General features: G+C 43.1%; 2 protein-coding genes across 3 annotated transcripts; one reads left to right on the forward strand and one right to left on the reverse strand.

Moving 5' to 3' along the window:
- Positions 1-378: 378 nt before the first annotated feature.
- Positions 379-6,771, reverse strand: LOC117864102 (uncharacterized). Of its 2 annotated transcripts, none has more exons than XM_034748113.2 (13): positions 6,481-6,771; positions 4,917-5,021; positions 4,175-4,261; positions 3,783-3,836; positions 3,538-3,683; positions 3,280-3,433; positions 3,064-3,201; positions 2,739-2,810; positions 2,584-2,657; positions 2,353-2,494; positions 1,796-1,874; positions 991-1,096; positions 379-768 (listed from the first exon to the last, which is right to left on the reverse strand). In XM_034748113.2, exons 1-12 carry the CDS (start codon positions 6,664-6,666, stop codon positions 999-1,001), a joined length of 1,335 nt encoding a protein of 444 aa, XP_034604004.1. In that variant the 5' UTR covers positions 6,667-6,771; the 3' UTR covers positions 379-768; positions 991-998. The 2 variants fall into 2 exon arrangements, with proteins under 2 accessions (XP_034604004.1, XP_034604003.1); XM_034748112.2 differs by having other exon boundaries at positions 379-772; positions 6,481-6,770.
- A 4,408-nt stretch (positions 6,772-11,179) lies between these two features.
- Positions 11,180-16,885, forward strand: LOC117862837 (protein SUPPRESSOR OF GENE SILENCING 3 homolog). The gene is made up of 6 exons (XM_034746362.2): positions 11,180-11,319; positions 12,825-13,666; positions 14,341-14,635; positions 15,440-15,684; positions 15,912-16,069; positions 16,304-16,885. The coding sequence occupies exons 1-6, from the start codon at positions 11,274-11,276 to the stop codon at positions 16,521-16,523; spliced, it is 1,806 nt and encodes a 601-aa protein (XP_034602253.1). The 5' UTR covers positions 11,180-11,273; the 3' UTR covers positions 16,524-16,885.
- Positions 16,886-17,640: the final 755 nt, after the last annotated feature.

Below are 17,640 nucleotides of genomic sequence, written 5' to 3' on the forward strand. Positions count from 1 at the left end.
GGTCGGCATCTAAAATCAGATCATTTGTCATCTCACCAGTACTACCAAACGAACTTATCCAATATGGGACCAAATATGAATCCATCCACTTCTTATTTCACTGATATTGCAACTTCGAAAATAAGAGTGAAAGTACGACACCTAGTTCCATTTTTGAAACATAATGCATAGAATTTCTTGATACTGTCTATAGACCCGCCTGCCTTGTTGCTTTTCCAAAGCTGCTATTCCAGCTGCTTCTGGAGAAAATACTACAACCGTATGTAGCGTCCCAGTACACAGCTTCAAACTGATACAAGTTACACTTACCCAACAACACAACCAAGTTTGATGTGGAAGGCTGACATGCCTCATGTAATATACACAACGGAAAATCAATTCTGGGTAACGTATCCAACTATCTTGCACCAAGCAACTCATAGACTACAAGAGAACAGATTGCGACATTGTTTCAGTTACGATGCAAATACAGAAGATTTGAAGAAAGCATGCATGCATTATTCATCGCCGTACAAATGAGCCTACAAAGTACAAACTGATCTAAATTTGCACCAACAATTAATACCACATGTTATCTGACTAGCTGGCTGACTCTGCTCTTGGCATTCTCTTTCACCACTCTTTCAAGGGTATGCACGGTAATTAGTAAGGGTGCCACGGATTCCACGAGAAATGATGTGCATAGCGTAACAAGTGATCTTGAACACCCAGAGTGGCCATAGAACTATCCAGAACAAGAAAAGTACATTCGATGACGATACAACCGGTCTATCTGACAATTGGAATTTCAAACAATCAGCACAATTCTATCACATCATGCTATCACAGTCCATAAAGTTCCAAAAAGGTTTCATGGAAAATTTCAGTACAGAACATGATTGCATCCAACAACCTTGAGGCATTGAATGAACCATGGCAATGAAGATGTACAGAATTAGGAAAAAGGATGCAATATTGTACAGACTACAGAGGAGGTAAGTAATAACATACAATTCCTTTCACTCCAAAGATTTGAGTAGTCGGAATAAACCAGCTGCTTCCCTTATCCGTGAAAATTCAATACAGAACGCCTGTACCTCAATGAAAAGATCTTGAACTGCACTCAAAGAAACATGCACAAAATTATCTCTCACCCACTTGAAACAAGGGAAAAAACTAAGCTATTAACTTCGTGATAACTGATGAGGTACAAACTGCAGCAGACCAGCTATCAAAATACATATTGCATTCCAGTAACGGTAATTTTAGGATTATTGGACTAAATGGAACTATATTAGTACATTGATGGCTATCGTCAAACAGCACCTCCAGATCTATAAGACCCATATTGTTCAGAATTTTCAGACCATACAATATAAGCATGGCAGTACATCCACAAAAAAGGTAGAAACAAAAAACAAAACAAGCAATTCATTCAAGAGAAAGGCTTTAAAAAGTGCTGCAGTTGCATATGCATAGGTTTCCAAATCAAATTAGACAGCTTAGGATGTCCTAACCGTGTAGGCCAATGAGTGGTTTAAGAATATTTGCATTTTCAAAATGCTGAGGTGAATGAAAGGCAAGATAATCAACAAGAAAAGTGCGCAAACAAAGAATAGCATACCAGTGGTATAGCGCGAAAAGTAAAGGTGTACAGTGAAATATTGCACTCGAGATACAAAGCAGGGAACAAAAATCGTAAGCTTCAGGTAGCTAACATTTTGGATCAAGAGTGCAGAAATCGCAGTATTTCAGCCACAGTGCACAGATCAAAAAATGATTTTGTCAAGCATACAAGTGAATAATATATACTCACCATTTATAATCTTGTTTCGGATGAGACTCTGCAGGAAAACACATACTAGTCTCACCAGTCTGTTTTGCATGTACTTATCCTGCTCATAAAAAGAATCATTATGATAAAACATTTCTCAAGCATTACCATGAAAAGTCCCAGATTAACCAATACGCAAAACACAGTTTAAATAAGTGAAGCAAAACATTTTAATCAACCACCAGGAATTTGTTTTGCAATAATGTAAAACATGTAACAGAACTGTAAATCTCTCACACTCTTACATATAGTGATTAGATAACTAATCATAAAAGCACTGATATTTGTTCACAGAATAGTAGCAGTAAATCACTTATTTCTACAAACATTGTAATCAACAGGCACATAGTAGAGGTCTCACATTCCCATGGGAATACAGTCAAGGTTAAGTTCCCCCACTGGAATGTATAACTATTCACAAAGTATTAAAATTCAATTTCTTTAACCATCAACTTCAATTAGGGTGTGATGTTAGACAAATTGTGGGTCAATGTCTTTTGTCATCAACTTCAATTAAATGAATCAAAAGAAGAACAAACCTTAATGCTTTGACATGATTGGATACAATTTGTGATGTACTCGTGGACAAACTCTGTTGGAAGTTCAACAGCAGTGGTAAGCCTGTTCACAACTTCCATAGAATGCAGGCTCATGTCCATATGCACAAGACCTTCAAAGTAACTACAAGAAAACAGAGATTATTAATCAAATAAAGGACAAGAAGAAGGCGATCATGATAATTAAACATATGATAAAGAAAAGATAAATACCCTGCAATGTCAGGAGAGTTAATTAGCTTCGAAAGGACCTCAACAGCAATGAGCGGATTATGTTCCACAAGATCCTGAAACCATACATAAATTTTGACTTCTAAGACCAAATGACAAGAAGCATAGAGAACTCCATTTTTAAAGAGCATTCATACTGGAAGCTTCTGTGGAGTCATCCCGCAGTAATAAACCAGTTTAGGATCCTTTGCCAGTTCTACTATGACTTGCTGCAATAAGCTGCGAACAAATTAGGCATGTACCATTGGAAATATATTATGCACCACTGAATGCGTATGAGAAAAAAAGGGTGATGAAGTCTAGGTGCAATAAATCTATCCATCACTGAGGCTAATGAAATTACAGATTTTATAAGGAACAAAGAGAAGAGAAACCCTCATCATAGGAACTAGATATAGTGCTTATCAATTTACTAGAACACCCATTGTTATCTAAAAGAAATATTAGAATGTAGCAGTGAACCTCCTGTTGGGCAGGTGCAAGTGGACCTTTTAAGGCTCTTGCAATCAAGTCTCGGATAGCAGCCCCTCGACTCGTATCAGCACACATGCTATAATCCCATAATAGCTCGTGGTTATTGTCAGGGTTCAGCCATTGTAGCTGCATGTTCAGCACAACTAGGTTATATTTAGAAACAAAACTGATATGACAATGCAACTTTTGACTCAAGTATTTTACCTCCCCGTCTAGTACAGGAAGTCTTGGGGGTGTCGGCCGAATCCACTGAGGACCCAATCTTCCCCCCGATTTTTCATGGAGTAAACCAGCAAGAGCAGAATCTCTATCATCAGAAGCAGATTTCTGTTTGCTTCCAGGTAATGATATCGCAGACCTTGTAAGATTACAAATCAATAGAGAATGTAGAAGAGTAGGCAAATCAACTCCAAGCACCACAAGATAAATCTAGGTAAGGAGGGTGTAGATAAGCGTACATACTCTGATGAATTTGCACAACTTTGAGGCACATCTGGATCTGGTATAGCACTTCTAACAGCAGCAGCCCTGAAACTACTAATCTGATGTTGAGACTGTACACCGTTACTGCAATATTGCTTCTCAAGTTGTTCCCGTGGCAACAAGGCCTATACAAACAGATGAGTATGTGAACACTTGTATGAATGTTACATTCGATCAGTTCCTTAATCAAAACTTAAAAACCTTCTACCAAAGTAAGAGCCCACCTGAGATGCTGAAACAGACCCATTTATGTAATCTACAGCTGACTGATTCAGGACCTGAGAAACAAAGACCACTGCCGAAATTAGCTACAACTATGCAGTTACCTTTCTCAAAATTGATAAATGAAAATAAAATGACCAAGCTGTTGATTGCATCTCAGACAATTTAACAGTAGGGGTGCCTAATTCTTGAGCTTTATGTACGAGCCAGTTGCACCCAAAAGCCTAAGTTGATGGGAAAGGCGCACTTATACTTTAACACTAATGACCCTTAATCGGTAGATGTATGTCAGCAAAGGAAAGGAGAAATACAATGCCTATGGTATTGTCATCTTACGTCCTACCAAATTTTGCACTACTCGTGTTTATAAAGAAGTCAAAGAAAGAGAACAGACCTCATTATTATTGTTTCCACTGGATGAAGTCAATAATAGTTGAACAAATGCCCGTTCTGATTTCTCTGATGTTTCATCGCAGGCTGCCTGTGGATAATCAACACAAGAAACTAAGGCTTCAAGCATGAAAAATATTTAATCCATTGTCCAAACGACGCTGGAATCATGTTGTACAATTCAAGGACAATAGAATCATGTTATAGTATAAGTGAATATTCCCACCGAACATTTCCCAATCTAATGATGCACAACAACAGATTCCAGTGATAGAATCTGGGGGCTTAATATAAAATAATACACCTTTATGTGGACCCTAGCTTGTCAAGTATGCAGCAAAAATTGCAAGGATCCAGCTTATATGTGGCAAGCTTTGGCCAAATGGGAGCTGAAGGTTTCGTAGAAGAAAGGAGTTCTTCTGTCAGAATAATGTAAATGGCTAAACCTTTGATCCACGTAACCATCTCCTGAAGGAGAATGGCATCACATGCGAACTTCATTACTGGATCAGAACTGTAGCAAATACTGGCAGTTCAGAGAAGTGTTTGGTTACTAGTGCCCAAGATGTGCAAATTGGGTATAAGTAAAATATCAATAGTCCATGTCCAGTCAATCATAAAATATATGAAGAATATTGCAATTGCACATATGTTTAAGTACTCTGAACAGAAGAAGAAGAAAAATGGAAATTCTTCCACCATAATCCAAATCACGAATAATTGAAAAGGTAAGGTTTACAGCTTACATTTAACAATATAGGAACATATGGATTTGCTGTCTGGGGGGAATAGCTCTGATGAAGAATTGCAAATGCAATTAAACGGCCAGTAGGATGGAGCATCTTCTTGTCCTAGTCAAAGGGCAACACATACATATCAGGTTTGCACCACTGTTCCTGTGAAAGCACTTATATATCTAGAACCTCAAAGTCAACAGACCCCCCCCCCCCCCCCCACACACACACACACACAAAAAAAAAAAAATGAGACAACTCCTTAAACAAGAAATTTGGCATGTTCTGTGAATAAAAAAATGGTTGCTCTCAAAAATATTGAGCCTTGAAAGATGAGAATGATCAAATAATAAGCCTGAAGTTTTGCAAAAGGGCCTAAAAGAACTGAACATGACCCATGATCCACCTTCATAGGAGATGAAGATGATTAATTTTAATGTTCCTTCAAGGGTGAAGGGTCTTTTCACATCGTGAAATTGAAGAAAAAAGGAAGCCAAAGCTTGAATTTCATCTAGCTCCTGGTTTCTTGGAAATAAAGATTAGAGTTCCTGCCAGACAGTGGTAGAACAAACTAAAATATTAGCCATACTTGCACCACCGATTTGGTAGCATTTACTCCTCACAAGCTATGAACACTTACACAGACTCTAGTTTCAGGTCACATGAACCATTAGCATCATGTTCAATAGGGTGGCCCATTTTATCAATAAGAAAACTAGAGTGGACCTATGAAGCAAGCACTGTTGATCTTCCTCTCGCTCACGCAATGGATCTAACTAAAAGCTAGTGATCCTCATCGCCAACACGGAACTATGGAAAAAAAGAGAGCTTATACCAAGTTATGAAAGATTTTTTGATCTGATGGCATCCTACAAGTGAAAGATTGTGCAAACAGAAGAGATGGAGAGAAAAAAACATTACTGGTGTTTGTTTGAGTTCACCATGAACCACAACACTAAACCTCAATGACTCAAGATCATCAACGAGACTAAAGCAGCTACAGCAATGAATTCAAATTGAGCATCCAGTCAGTATGAAAGCCTGACCAAGTACAAATGCAAAAAAACCTAATCGAGCTAACAACATGAAGCCACACAGAAACTCGAAGGCTCTAACTAGCAGAGCCACACAGAGAAATAGCCCTAAATCTACAAGTCCAGCGATCCATTCCAGGTCAAACTCAAATAATTCAAAATTCAGTAGGCATCCCGACGAAAACCAAAGATGGCGAGCCAGTGGCCTTGAAAACGGACAAATGTCAAGCTCGATCAAACAACCAGCCAGTCCATTCGAAGCCTGAACCCCATTCAGCACGCGCAATCGCAAGAATGCAGCAGCATAACTAATCTCGATTCGCGCCTGAACGCCCGAACTAAAATAGCCTCACGGCGAGCGCAAAACCCACCGAATCTGACTACCCAACGCAAACCCTAACCCAGCCAACTCAAGCTGGTCCCCGATCCGTTTCCCGCCGCTAAAGCCCCCCGCCCAATCTGACGAAACGAAGCAAGCGAGCGAGCTAGGGGAGGGGCGAAGGAGAGGGGTTGAGGGGCAGGGGGGCGGGGCAGTGGCTTGCCTCGAGGAGGAAGCAGAGCGCGCCGCCGACGCGGAGGCGGCGCTCGCGGGGGAACCGCGTGAGGAAGTCGGCGACGACGTCGGCGAGCGGGCGGGCCGCGGCGGCGAGGAGGGAGAGGAGGTCGGCCCGCTCGTCGGGCCGCAGCGAGGGGACGGGGGCGCACGCCGGCATGGTGGGCGCCGACATGGTGGTCGTCGTCGGGGTCGCGGTGGCCGTCGCCGTGAGGGACGGCGGCGAGGAATTTTCTTTTTCGGCTTCGGTTTTTTTTTTCGGCCCTTCGGGACAGATTCGAGGGGTCAGTGGGAGGAGTAGGCGCGGCTCGGGATGTGGATCGGACGGGTGCGGCTGTGGGTTAGCTTTTTCTTTTCTTTTCGCCCAGATGGTTCTGGACCGGCCCGGTTAGGAGGCTCGACCGCACCAGGGCCGGGCCTGGGCTGCGGCCCGACGACCTCGCGAGGTTTTCAGCTGTTTGTGTAAAGGCAACATGTCCTTTGCAATCAGTTATCGGCCTGTTCAGCTATGCAATCAAATGTCTAGCAATTAATATCCAGGTCCCTCTACCGGATTGTCACCATCTTCTACCCCGTAAGAGGCGTTCCATTTATAATACGATGCTACCTGTAAGACATATCAATTATGGCTTCCGTTCCTATGTATTTGTCATATCTTTAATGTGTACGAATATATAACTTCGAAAGTTCGGATAAGCTATTGTTTCTTTCATTTTTTCTTAAAAAACATATAACTGTGAATTTATAGTATGCTATGAAAAATACCTTTCTACGAATTGTCCTTTGCTATATGGCTCTGGAAACGGTACAAATGCCTCGTCGAGCTCTTCAGCACGGAAGCAAAAAACTTTAGTGTCGCTTGTATCTTGGCTTGATTTCATCATCACACTATTTATAGGCCCCGTTTGGTAGAGCTTCTTAAAGTGCATCTCCACCGACTTTTGGTGAAGCCCTACCAAAGGGTCAATTTTAAAACGGCTTCACCACCAAAATCGGGAAGAAGCCGCAAAACGGCTTACACTAGAGAGGAGAAGCTTCGCTCTCTCCAAGCATTAAGTGATCATAAAATTACATATATTGCCGTTGAGAAGCCGTTTTACCAAACGTTTTGCAAAACGGCTTCAGCTTCACTAAAAAAGCCACTCCACCGAAGAAGCCGAAGCCGTTTTATGAAAAGCCGAAGCTCTACCAAACTGGACCATGATAATTACCATGACCCCAAATTCATCGACATACATATTGATATATGTAAGGTTATCAAAATGATAAGTATGTAGGTATTGGTGGTTTATATTTCATTCGGCTGTGAGAAGTAGGGGCGTAGGCTCAATCAATATCACGAGGGATCTTACAAATAAGCTGCCATAAGAACATCTCCAAGAGTGCCTAATATTTTTAGTTCCAATAATCTAGAATTGGACCTGTCCAAAAAAAATTTGGGCACAGAAAACAGTCATTGCTCCAACGGTGGTCCTCTTTTCAGTTCCTAAAAATTTTGAATTATGCCACATCATCATCCCAAGCAGGATCTCCTTCCTCTGTATCCGATCAAAGCCTCGCCGGTACGGCATGGAGGGCGCCACCAGGCCAGCCATTGCCGTCGTCCCTGCTTGCGTTCGCAGATAGGTTGCTTGCTGCGCCTTGCAGCCAAGCTGCCATGCCTGTACGATCCTGTTGTTCTCGATCTCAAGTATCTTGAGCAACTCAAAAACTTACAGTCGCATACTCGCATTATAAACCACACAGAAAGTAGCTTGCTTGAACAGAGTGTTTTATCGTACGAGCAACAGGTAGCACTTGAAGGTTAAAGGCCAGAGCATACCATACCTGTCACCTGCACAAACGGCAGGCGGCAAGCAGAGAGACGGAGGCAGCACACTGGGGCAGTTGACCCGCGGCGGCGCCACGGAGCAGTGAGACGGAGGCGGTACCCTGTGGTAGATTATCGGCGGCGGCGGCCTGGATCAGAGAGACGGAGGTGGTGCCCTGTACCCGATGACTGGCGGCGGCGGTCTGTACCAGATGACTGGCGGCAGTGCCTTGGAGCAGAGAGACGGAAGCAGCGCCTGGAGCAGATAATCGGCGGCGGCGCCGTGGAGCACGGCACGGCGTGCATGGGGAAATGTGGCGCGCAAGCGGGACGATTTCAGCACCACATGCGCTCGATTGGGAGTGCCTGCTGCCGGCGGAAAAATACGCCCAGAAGCCGCTCGGATTGGGCAGTGCGGAAAAATTGGCCACTGGGCCACAGTTGGAGCAGAGTTTTTATGTTGGTTTTCAAAAAAATAGTTTTAGCAACTTATATTGGGCACTCTTGGAGATGCTCTAAGCATGCACGTCTAAATAAGCGAGCTGATCATGCCACAAGTTATCTAAATGGTTGGTTTGCAATTTGAGTAGCCGAAAGCTGGATTGCACGTTTGCAACTGAAAAGGTGGCAGGATGTCATGGCTAACTGGTTGTTCAATTCTTCGTATAAGGTTTACAACTTAATGGAATTAAGAAGCTTGTTTAATTTTTCATTGCATAAAGGAACCCACGGCATATAGGTGGTTGCAAGTTGCATTAAGGGGAGGTGGTACTATGAAATATATTTTCTTTCTTTCTTCTCCTTTCTCTCTAGGTAATGTTTGCATGGCCAATGCAAAATACAAGCATATAAAAATTTGGAAAAGTAAAATGCCATAAGATATTGATCTAGGATCAGTTGAAGTGCCCAACCTTGGCATAGCTTAGGCTCTTTTTTTTTTTTTGCTGTAAGTTAATTGTTTGTTCCAACCTATACACTCCTCGCCAAAGAAAGAAAGAAATAAAATGATCAACTCAAGATGCTCTCAAGGCCTATGCTGGATTTGGATTGAAATAAAAATCTCTCCCTCTCTTATTATATTGTTCGTCCTGTGATGATATCTAGCTATAGTAAGTAAAGAATTGGGAGAAGTGCCATTAAAGGGAATGCATACTTGATACCAGCAAGTCCCTAGGGCTTCCTGGATGCCGATGAGCTGACTGTGATTTTCATGTCCTGCCCCAGCTATTTCTGCTTCTTGCAGAGATGAACAATGGCAGCTCGAAAGCAAAATTTCGACACCAAAACACATCAAATTCTTAGTGTCTTCAGCCGGCAGTGCATAGAAACAAACTAGAAGGATCAAGCTTCAGCAGCATATCTATTCTGCAGAATTACCCCATCGAGCTTCTCTTGACAAGATCTCAGTTTGCAGCTCCTCTCGTAGGTGTTTGACCATTACCTCGAGAATCTTTAGAGTAAAAAATTTCCAAACTCCGTCCGACAATTCGAAGCTTCAGTGCAGGTATGGTGACTCCATGACGCCAAACGCTGTAGCTGCTTTGCAGTTACTGAGCTCAGAGAAAATACTCTCAGTTTGTAGTCACCTACTTCTACTCCACAAGACCATATGACGCCAAGGAGTCGATCTGAGGCAGGAACAACCGTGACGTGCGGCGAAGCCAGGACCCCAAGCTTCCGAATGACGCATTCTTCGGTCGCCGACGCTCGTCTCCGGCGCGACGCGGCGGCGGCCTCTGCAGCGTCCGTCTAGCCGTTCCAGCGTAGCCTCCCCGTCGCTGGTGCCCTCCACCGAAGCCGGGTAAGCCGTGAACCATACGGAGCAAGGGGAAGCAGGAGGCCCTGCTGGTTCGCCATCAACGCCGCCCGGCGGGCGGCGGCGGCTTCTCGTTCTCCTCCGCGAGATTCTCTATGATCCGCGCCGTCCTCCACTTCTCCGCCCCCTGGATGGCTGGATGTTGCGCTTCCCTCCGAGCCCGCCGTCGTTTGTGTGTGTGTGAGTGTGACCGGAACATGGCAGCTAAATCGCGTTGGCGAGCTGTTGCTGTCCCCATTGAGGGCAGGAGCACCTCGCGCGTCATCAGACGGCTTCCCCAGCACGATCGATTCTGGCTGCCACGGCGGGCATCAGCCCTGGCGCGCCCCATTGACGCCTGGTACTCGCAAGTTGCAGCATGGCATGAGGTTCACCTGAACTGCACGGCACATGGACAGCGCCTGCTGATTAGTTCAGTCGTCAGTAACCTACTCGTGTCGTGCATCATCATTTCCAAACCGATTTTCTCTCCGTTTTTGTTGTAAAGAACGGATAATCCTTAGCAATGCATGGTATGATCAGAATCTGAAGATAATCTTGGAGGTGGGAGCTGCAACTCTGAAGGAGGCGACGCTACATTACCACCATTCTGAAGCTACTCAAGAAAACACTGGGATGGTGCTGCTCCAGTAATTGAAGTTCAAAGGTGGAGATGTTCACAGATCGAAGAAAGCATCTGAAGACTCCGATGTCGCTTTTGTGTTTCTTTGGGTCTACTAATTCCTCTTGGATATTAGTACTTGGTTTAGCTACCCTTCTTCTGTAGGACGTCGAAGTTTCAGTACCTCTGTTAAATACTCGTTGGTGACGATTCAGACTTTGTAATTTCGTTACTTCACATGGTAATGAATTCGGGCGTGGCCCTGAGTGGAAAAAATCATCAGAATCTGAACTCTGAATATTGTCGATGCAAGGGCAAATTACTGAAACGAAACAATATAACATGAAAAGCGTGATACGGTGGGCCCGCTCCGCAGCCCGGGAGCGGGGAGCCCCGTGCAACTGAACACTGGGACCCACTTTTACACTGCGTGGGCAAAGTGGGAGGTGGAGCGGGCGGCGGGCGAAACGAGCAGTCGCGGCGCATCTTCCCACTCACCGTCACGCTCCCCATCTAAAACCCCACTGCGCTGGGCGAAGAGGGGGCGCGTGATCGATGTCTGGCTCCGGCGATCACCGCGGCCGCGGGCCTCTCGGCTCCGGTGAGCGCCTCCCGCCTCTCCTCCCGTCCCTTCCCTCCCCGTGGTCTGTGGGTGGACGAATCGTGCAATGCCGGATCGTTTAGGCCCTGCTCTGCTAATCCAAGGGGATTAACCAAACAAGGGGGTGGGTAGGGTTCAGAGCGGCCGTTCGGGGATTTTGGTTTCGAGAAACGATTTGTCTCGCGCATGCGTGCTCGCGATGAGGGAGGTTTTGCCTGCTCGGGTGGGTTGCTCGATTCCGGGTCCTTTGTTCTGATCTTCTGGAGCGATTGACGTTTTTGGACGAGGGGGGAATGCTGCTGCTTTGAATCGGTTGGTTCGTTTGGGCGTCCGATTTGGTTCATCTGCTGGGCACATCGATCATTTTGGGTTGCTCTCGCTTTCTCTTTTGTCGTTGGTTTTAGTGGGGATTTTGGTGTCTCTTGATTACTCCCTGCGAGGCTGCGAAGCAGAATTCGTTAGGCGTCTTCCTTTCGCATTGTTAGCGACCTTTTTAATAGCATAAAATGGACCCGCATTCCTGGGATTTCCTATTATCCTAAAAAAAACTGAGGGATTAAAATAGTTCTTGTTGATATGTGGGTTTTTATTGGAAGGAACGTCTGGTGATTTTTACTGTCTTAGTTCTATGATATTTGGAGGGCCTTGCTGGCCTTTTGTGATCGACACGTACTCTCTTAGGTCTTGGCTTCTATTTTCTACAGTTGGTCTTGTGACATTTTACGATTTGTATCATTCTGCTTCTGTTCACCTGCTCATGAGTTTGGATTACGCCTTGCATAGGGATCCGAGTTGTGTTTTGAATTTGGTAGAGTTTTTCATGGTTATTAGTCAAGCCTGATATTCATTCATCCATCTACTCTTAAGGTCAGTTGCATAGTTGATGCTAGCTACTTGTTTGTTACTCTGTTCATTTTAACAAATCTGGAGCAAAAGACATGATGAAAATGATACAGTTGTGTGATGACAGCATCTTAGAGCAACTCCAACCCAACTCCTACTTTAGATCTTAATCCTACTGTAGCATTGTTTGTATGCATCTTGCGACTTTTTTATCCATATTTTTATCCATAGTCCAATACTCAAGTGCCATAATTTGTTACACTATACAAGCTGTAAACATGTCATGTTAAATGCTCATGCACCACCACTTGGCACCAATTGCTGTCTTAATATCTTAATGTGTATTGGCCCTTTAATGAAATACATGTATCTCTTGACAATTAGATCTGCGTGCTACCTTTTGGTCAATGTACTAGCTACTGATAAAACTCTTGACAGTTGTGAAATCACTATTCAGTATGTTGAATGGCTAAAAATATTTTTTTCTCCAAGTACTTCACAACCTAATTCCGGCAGCTCTCCTACATCATTTCAGACTATGATTAATTAATTGGCATCATTCAATTCCATAAGTGGAATGTGCAGTTCTTACCATTATTCATAGATGATTGTTAAGATTGTTGTATTGTATCTGTCACTGCATAATCCTATTCTGTATACAGATGGTAGCTGGGAAACCATTGGGAAGAAGTCAATGAAACCAGGGCGAGCAGCTAGAAGACAATGGGCACCATCAAGTTCCACAAATGCTGCACCTAACACAGCAAGGTCAGCATGGGGTGGCAATGGTTCCTCACACCCTTCTGGAACCAGCTGGCCTCAATCTTCAGACTGTGGTGCTGCTAACAGAGGCAATCCTAGGCCGCCGCCACAAATAAGGGTAATGGAAAGAGAACTGCAAGCACCGTGCCCTGTCGTGACTCCACCTCTGGCAAATGGTTGGCAGTGGCAATCCAGGTCTCGCCCATCTGCTTCTGAAGGTCAGCAGGATGATGCTCCTCCACCTGGTGGTGACCCTGACCCTGAGGAGGAGAACGTTGATGGTAATGATACATCAGATGATGATGATGATTTGAGTGATGATATCAGTGATGAGTATGATTCTGATGCAAGTGAGAAAAGTTTTGAGACTCGAAAAATGAACAAGTGGTTCAAAAGTTTCTTTGAAGTCTTGGACACATTAAGTGTGGAACAGATAAATGAACAGACTAGGCAATGGCATTGTCCAGCATGCAAAAATGGACCTGGGGCAATTGACTGGTACAAAGGGCTGCAACCTTTGATGACTCATGCTAGAACAAAGGGTTCTACAAGGGTTAAGCTTCACAGAGAATTGGCTGCATTGCTGGAAGAGGAGCTATCTCGCAGGGGTACTTCGGTGGTACCAGCTGGTGAACAGTTCGGGAAATGGAAAGGACTGCGAGAAAGCACTGATCGTGAGATTGTGTGGCCACCAATGGTTATTGTTATGAACACCTTATTGGAACAAGAGGAAGATGATAACGTGACTGATTTTTTGTCTTTCGCTATGTCAATACATTGTTTTCTTTCTGTGGATTGCTATTAATTTTAAATACAGATTTTACAGTTGGGCTCCCTCTACCCCTCATAAGCATATCTTTATACTTATGCATCTTATTAGACATTTTTTTTACTGTATAGAGTTGCGATATGCTTCCTACATGGATCAGTTACTATGAAGTAGGAACAATGTGCTATCTTTCTACACCTAGATGTTAATTGTTGTATTGTGCACTGACAATTGACCACATTGATCCTCTTTATTATCTTATACTCCCTTCGTCCTAAAACGAATGTCATTCTAGTTTTGTCTAAAGCCAAACTATCTCAAGTGTAACCAAGTTTGTAGAGATGAGTATCAACATTTATGACACCAAACATATTTTGAGCTTAGTGTTTTAAAATATTTACAGTTATTAAATTAGGCTGGAGGCTAAACTGCAATATTTATTCACTTTTATGACTGTTTTTCCACTTTTTTTTTGCACTCGATGCTTGTTTCTGCTACTTTGAATTTACTAGATATAGTTGGAGTTGTGGATCATAAATGCGCATTTCTTAGCTTTTATATGAAAAGACCTTTGATATAGCTCTTCAAGGGCTGTACGGTTGATTGTATTGTATTCTGATTCTGTTTATTTTTTTGATCTGCTGTAGTGGAAGGGCATGGGAAACCAAGAGCTCCTCGATTATTTTGGTGAATATGCAGCAACCAAAGCACGCCATGCCTATGGTCCAGGTGGGCACCGTGGGATGAGTGTGTTAATATTTGAAAGCTCGGCTGTGGGCTGTATGGAGGCGGAACGGCTGCATAGGCACTTTGTTACTCAAGGTACAGGGAGGGAGGGATGGCAATTCCGCAAGGTTCGGTTCTTACCTGGTGGGAAGAGACAACTTTATGGTTTCTTAGCAAACAAAGAGGATATGGAGACATTTAACAAGAATTCCCAAGGTACTGTTTCTTATAGATGTAGTGCTTTTTGGTTCTTTTTATATTCTTAGTTTTTTTTCGGTAAAACAACTAAACTTCGTGAACTTTTCCCTGAATTCTTCATGTCTTGAATAATGACCGGCAGTGGTTGGCATCTGGTAATCATTTTTTTCACCCACTGGTGGACAGCAATAGCAGCAAAATATTGCTAAACTTTGTAACAATCCAACCAATTAACTGATTCCACAGTGCAGCACAACAACTGAAAAACAGCGCTTAGTTTGAGGAAGACAGATACTCGCCCGCAGTTTCTTTTCCTTTATATAGGCCAATAAATATTGAGCATTCATTTTGGTTTCGTGCAGCTGTCTTTTTTGAGGGCTTGCTTAGAATGGGAGGATTGCGCTATGTAGTTTAGTTTTTTTCTTCTTCTTTTGTGCTAGTAAATCATAAGGATGCCCAGTTCCTTGTATCCAAGCAGGCCATTAGAGTGCTTCCTTATGTGGTGATAACTTACGATTCGTCAAAGCAGTTCTTCTTTGTGTGCCACTATTGTCTAGCTTCAGTGCAATTGGATCACCTACGCTTATGACTGAACTATTATCTATTATGAATAACAAAGTATTCTTTTGTATGTCTTATAGTAGAACAGTACAATATTGCCCTTTTGGAAATTTCTCCAAGTTCTGTTTGTAGTGTGGTTATTTTAAAATGCATACTTGAAGCCATGCCCATTGTGTTGTATCTGTTCAACAATTACTTTCAGCATTTTACTAACTTAACAGAATCATGGCTAACCATATTTCATCTTCACTATAATTTAAGGAAAAGGCCGTTTGAAGTACGAGATGAGGTCTTACAATGAGATGGTGGTGATACCAATGAAACAGATGAGCGAAGACAACCAACAACTGAATTATCTGAAGAACAAGATGGTTAAGACAGAGCATCGCTCTAAAGCAGTTGAAGAAACCTTGGGTGTTGTTACCCAGAGGCTTCGTGAGACTATGGAAGAGATGATATTTGTCAGGGATAAAGCCAAAGAGAAGCACTCGGAGTATAAGCAAGAGGTAATAATAAGGTTACCCAAGGGATATAGTATTTTCTACCAAAGCATATCTGCGCATCAAACATTTTTTTTTCACATATGTCTTTGCCAATAATTCGAGTAAAACATGATTAGGAATTTGCTGGGGAGAGTCACTCTCTTTTGCACTCCAAAACTTTTGCCATAAGATTCATGCTACCATCTATCCCATGTTACCCCTTGTTTTGACCTTGTTTCCGTGCTTTGCAGATGAAGTACCAGGAGGAATTTTTCCATAATCAAATTGAGATTATCTACAAGGCCAGAGAAGATGAAGAAAAGGAGTTTGAGAAGTTGCTGCAGGAGGAGCGCTCAAAGGCTAGACGGTTTGATGTTGACTCTGGAACTACCGAAGTTCGCAAACTTAGGTGCGTGATTAATTCATGGTCCGATGTTGTCAACTTGTCATGCCATATACCCGCAATTGGAGTTATGAATAAAAGAAACGGCGATACATTTTTTTGGGTCTTGGGGGCATGGGAATGCTTCATCTCAATTCATCACTTGTCAATCTTCTGTTTCCTCCTGTCATCTCATCTTAATTTGTGAGCGTATGTCAATTGCCGATTTCCATTCTCAATAATCCACGCTGTCTTGTGCAGGAAGGAACATGTGCAAAAGTTCATCGATGGCCAGGTGAAGGGCGTGGCGGAGTTTGAGGCCGAGCGGGACGAGCTGATCAAAACCCACGAGGAGAAGAAGATGAAGCTCAAGAAAGAGTACATGGAGAAGGAGGTGGAGCTAGAGAAGGAGCTGGACGCCGCCCTGACGGGCCTGATCGACAAGCACAAGCCGGACACCTTCCAGGCCTCAAACGCGTGAAGGGCTTCAGGCTTTACCTTAGGTCCCCAGCTCGGAACAACCTTGTAGATGCTCCTCCTGTTGTCCTCCTTATGCCTAAAAGAATGCCTAGACATTCTGTAGACTGTAGATGATGCTAAAAAGCATGGCCCGGGTGGCGGTCGCGTGCGTGATCCGGAGGCCTGAACTTGCACCGTGCTTCATGGTCGCCGTATACTGTAGTATCTCTATCGGAGCGAGTACCGGGCTTTGCTTGTGATGGTAATTAACCAAAAGGCTTCATGGTAGCCGTATACTGTAGTATCTCTATCGGAGCGAGTACTGGGCTTTGCTTGTGATGGTAATTAACCAAAAGTTTAGTCTCAGTAATGCCCAGCTGAAATAGTGCCAAACTGTTTTTTTTCTAGAAAGAAAATTAAAGATCGCCATATTCCTGGGCATCCATCCTGTCGGTGGCAAAATGGTTCACAAAATTCTGCTGTCATGAAGTTTGAGTTGAGCCAAATTCCAGACACTGCGAGCATTATATTAGTGTTACTAGTTTACAAGGAAGCGATGGAACAAGTATTTTTTTCCAATTTGATATAACAATATACAGGAGTACCTAGCCTTTGGTGTTACTAGCTTTCTTCTACTTTCTAGTGCGTAATCCTTCTCTTGAGTTATTTTTCCATGTTGATGCATTAATTTTAGTTACTTTTCTTTAGTCAACAAACTGTCACAATAGTTCATAGGAGCAACCGGGAAACGACGTTTTCTTTTCAGATATCCATGATTTCATTTGGACTCCTTATGCATAATAATGTTGCAGTTTATTATGTAATTTTTAGCTTCATCGCTGATGCAAATACTACGTTATTATTTATCATTTCATAGTCTTTTTAAGCAGATCATCATTTCTCTAAATTCCAATAGCAGTCTTGAAATTGGGATCCATCAAGCATTCAAAACAGAGTGTAGATGAAAGACCAAACTAAGGAAAAAGATAAGACCCAGATGCTCACTCTTCACCGATCATTGGTGAACACTCGTTGTATAATCCCCTCAAAACACTAGGTGGAAATGTAAAGGCGAAAGAGAGGGGACCAAAACATGGCAAGCACCCATGAAAGAGAGGACTCATGAATCCACTGTTCTT

Source organism: Setaria viridis, chromosome 7 (assembly GCF_005286985.2).
Source record: "Setaria viridis chromosome 7, Setaria_viridis_v4.0, whole genome shotgun sequence".
NCBI lineage: Eukaryota > Viridiplantae > Streptophyta > Magnoliopsida > Poales > Poaceae > Setaria > Setaria viridis.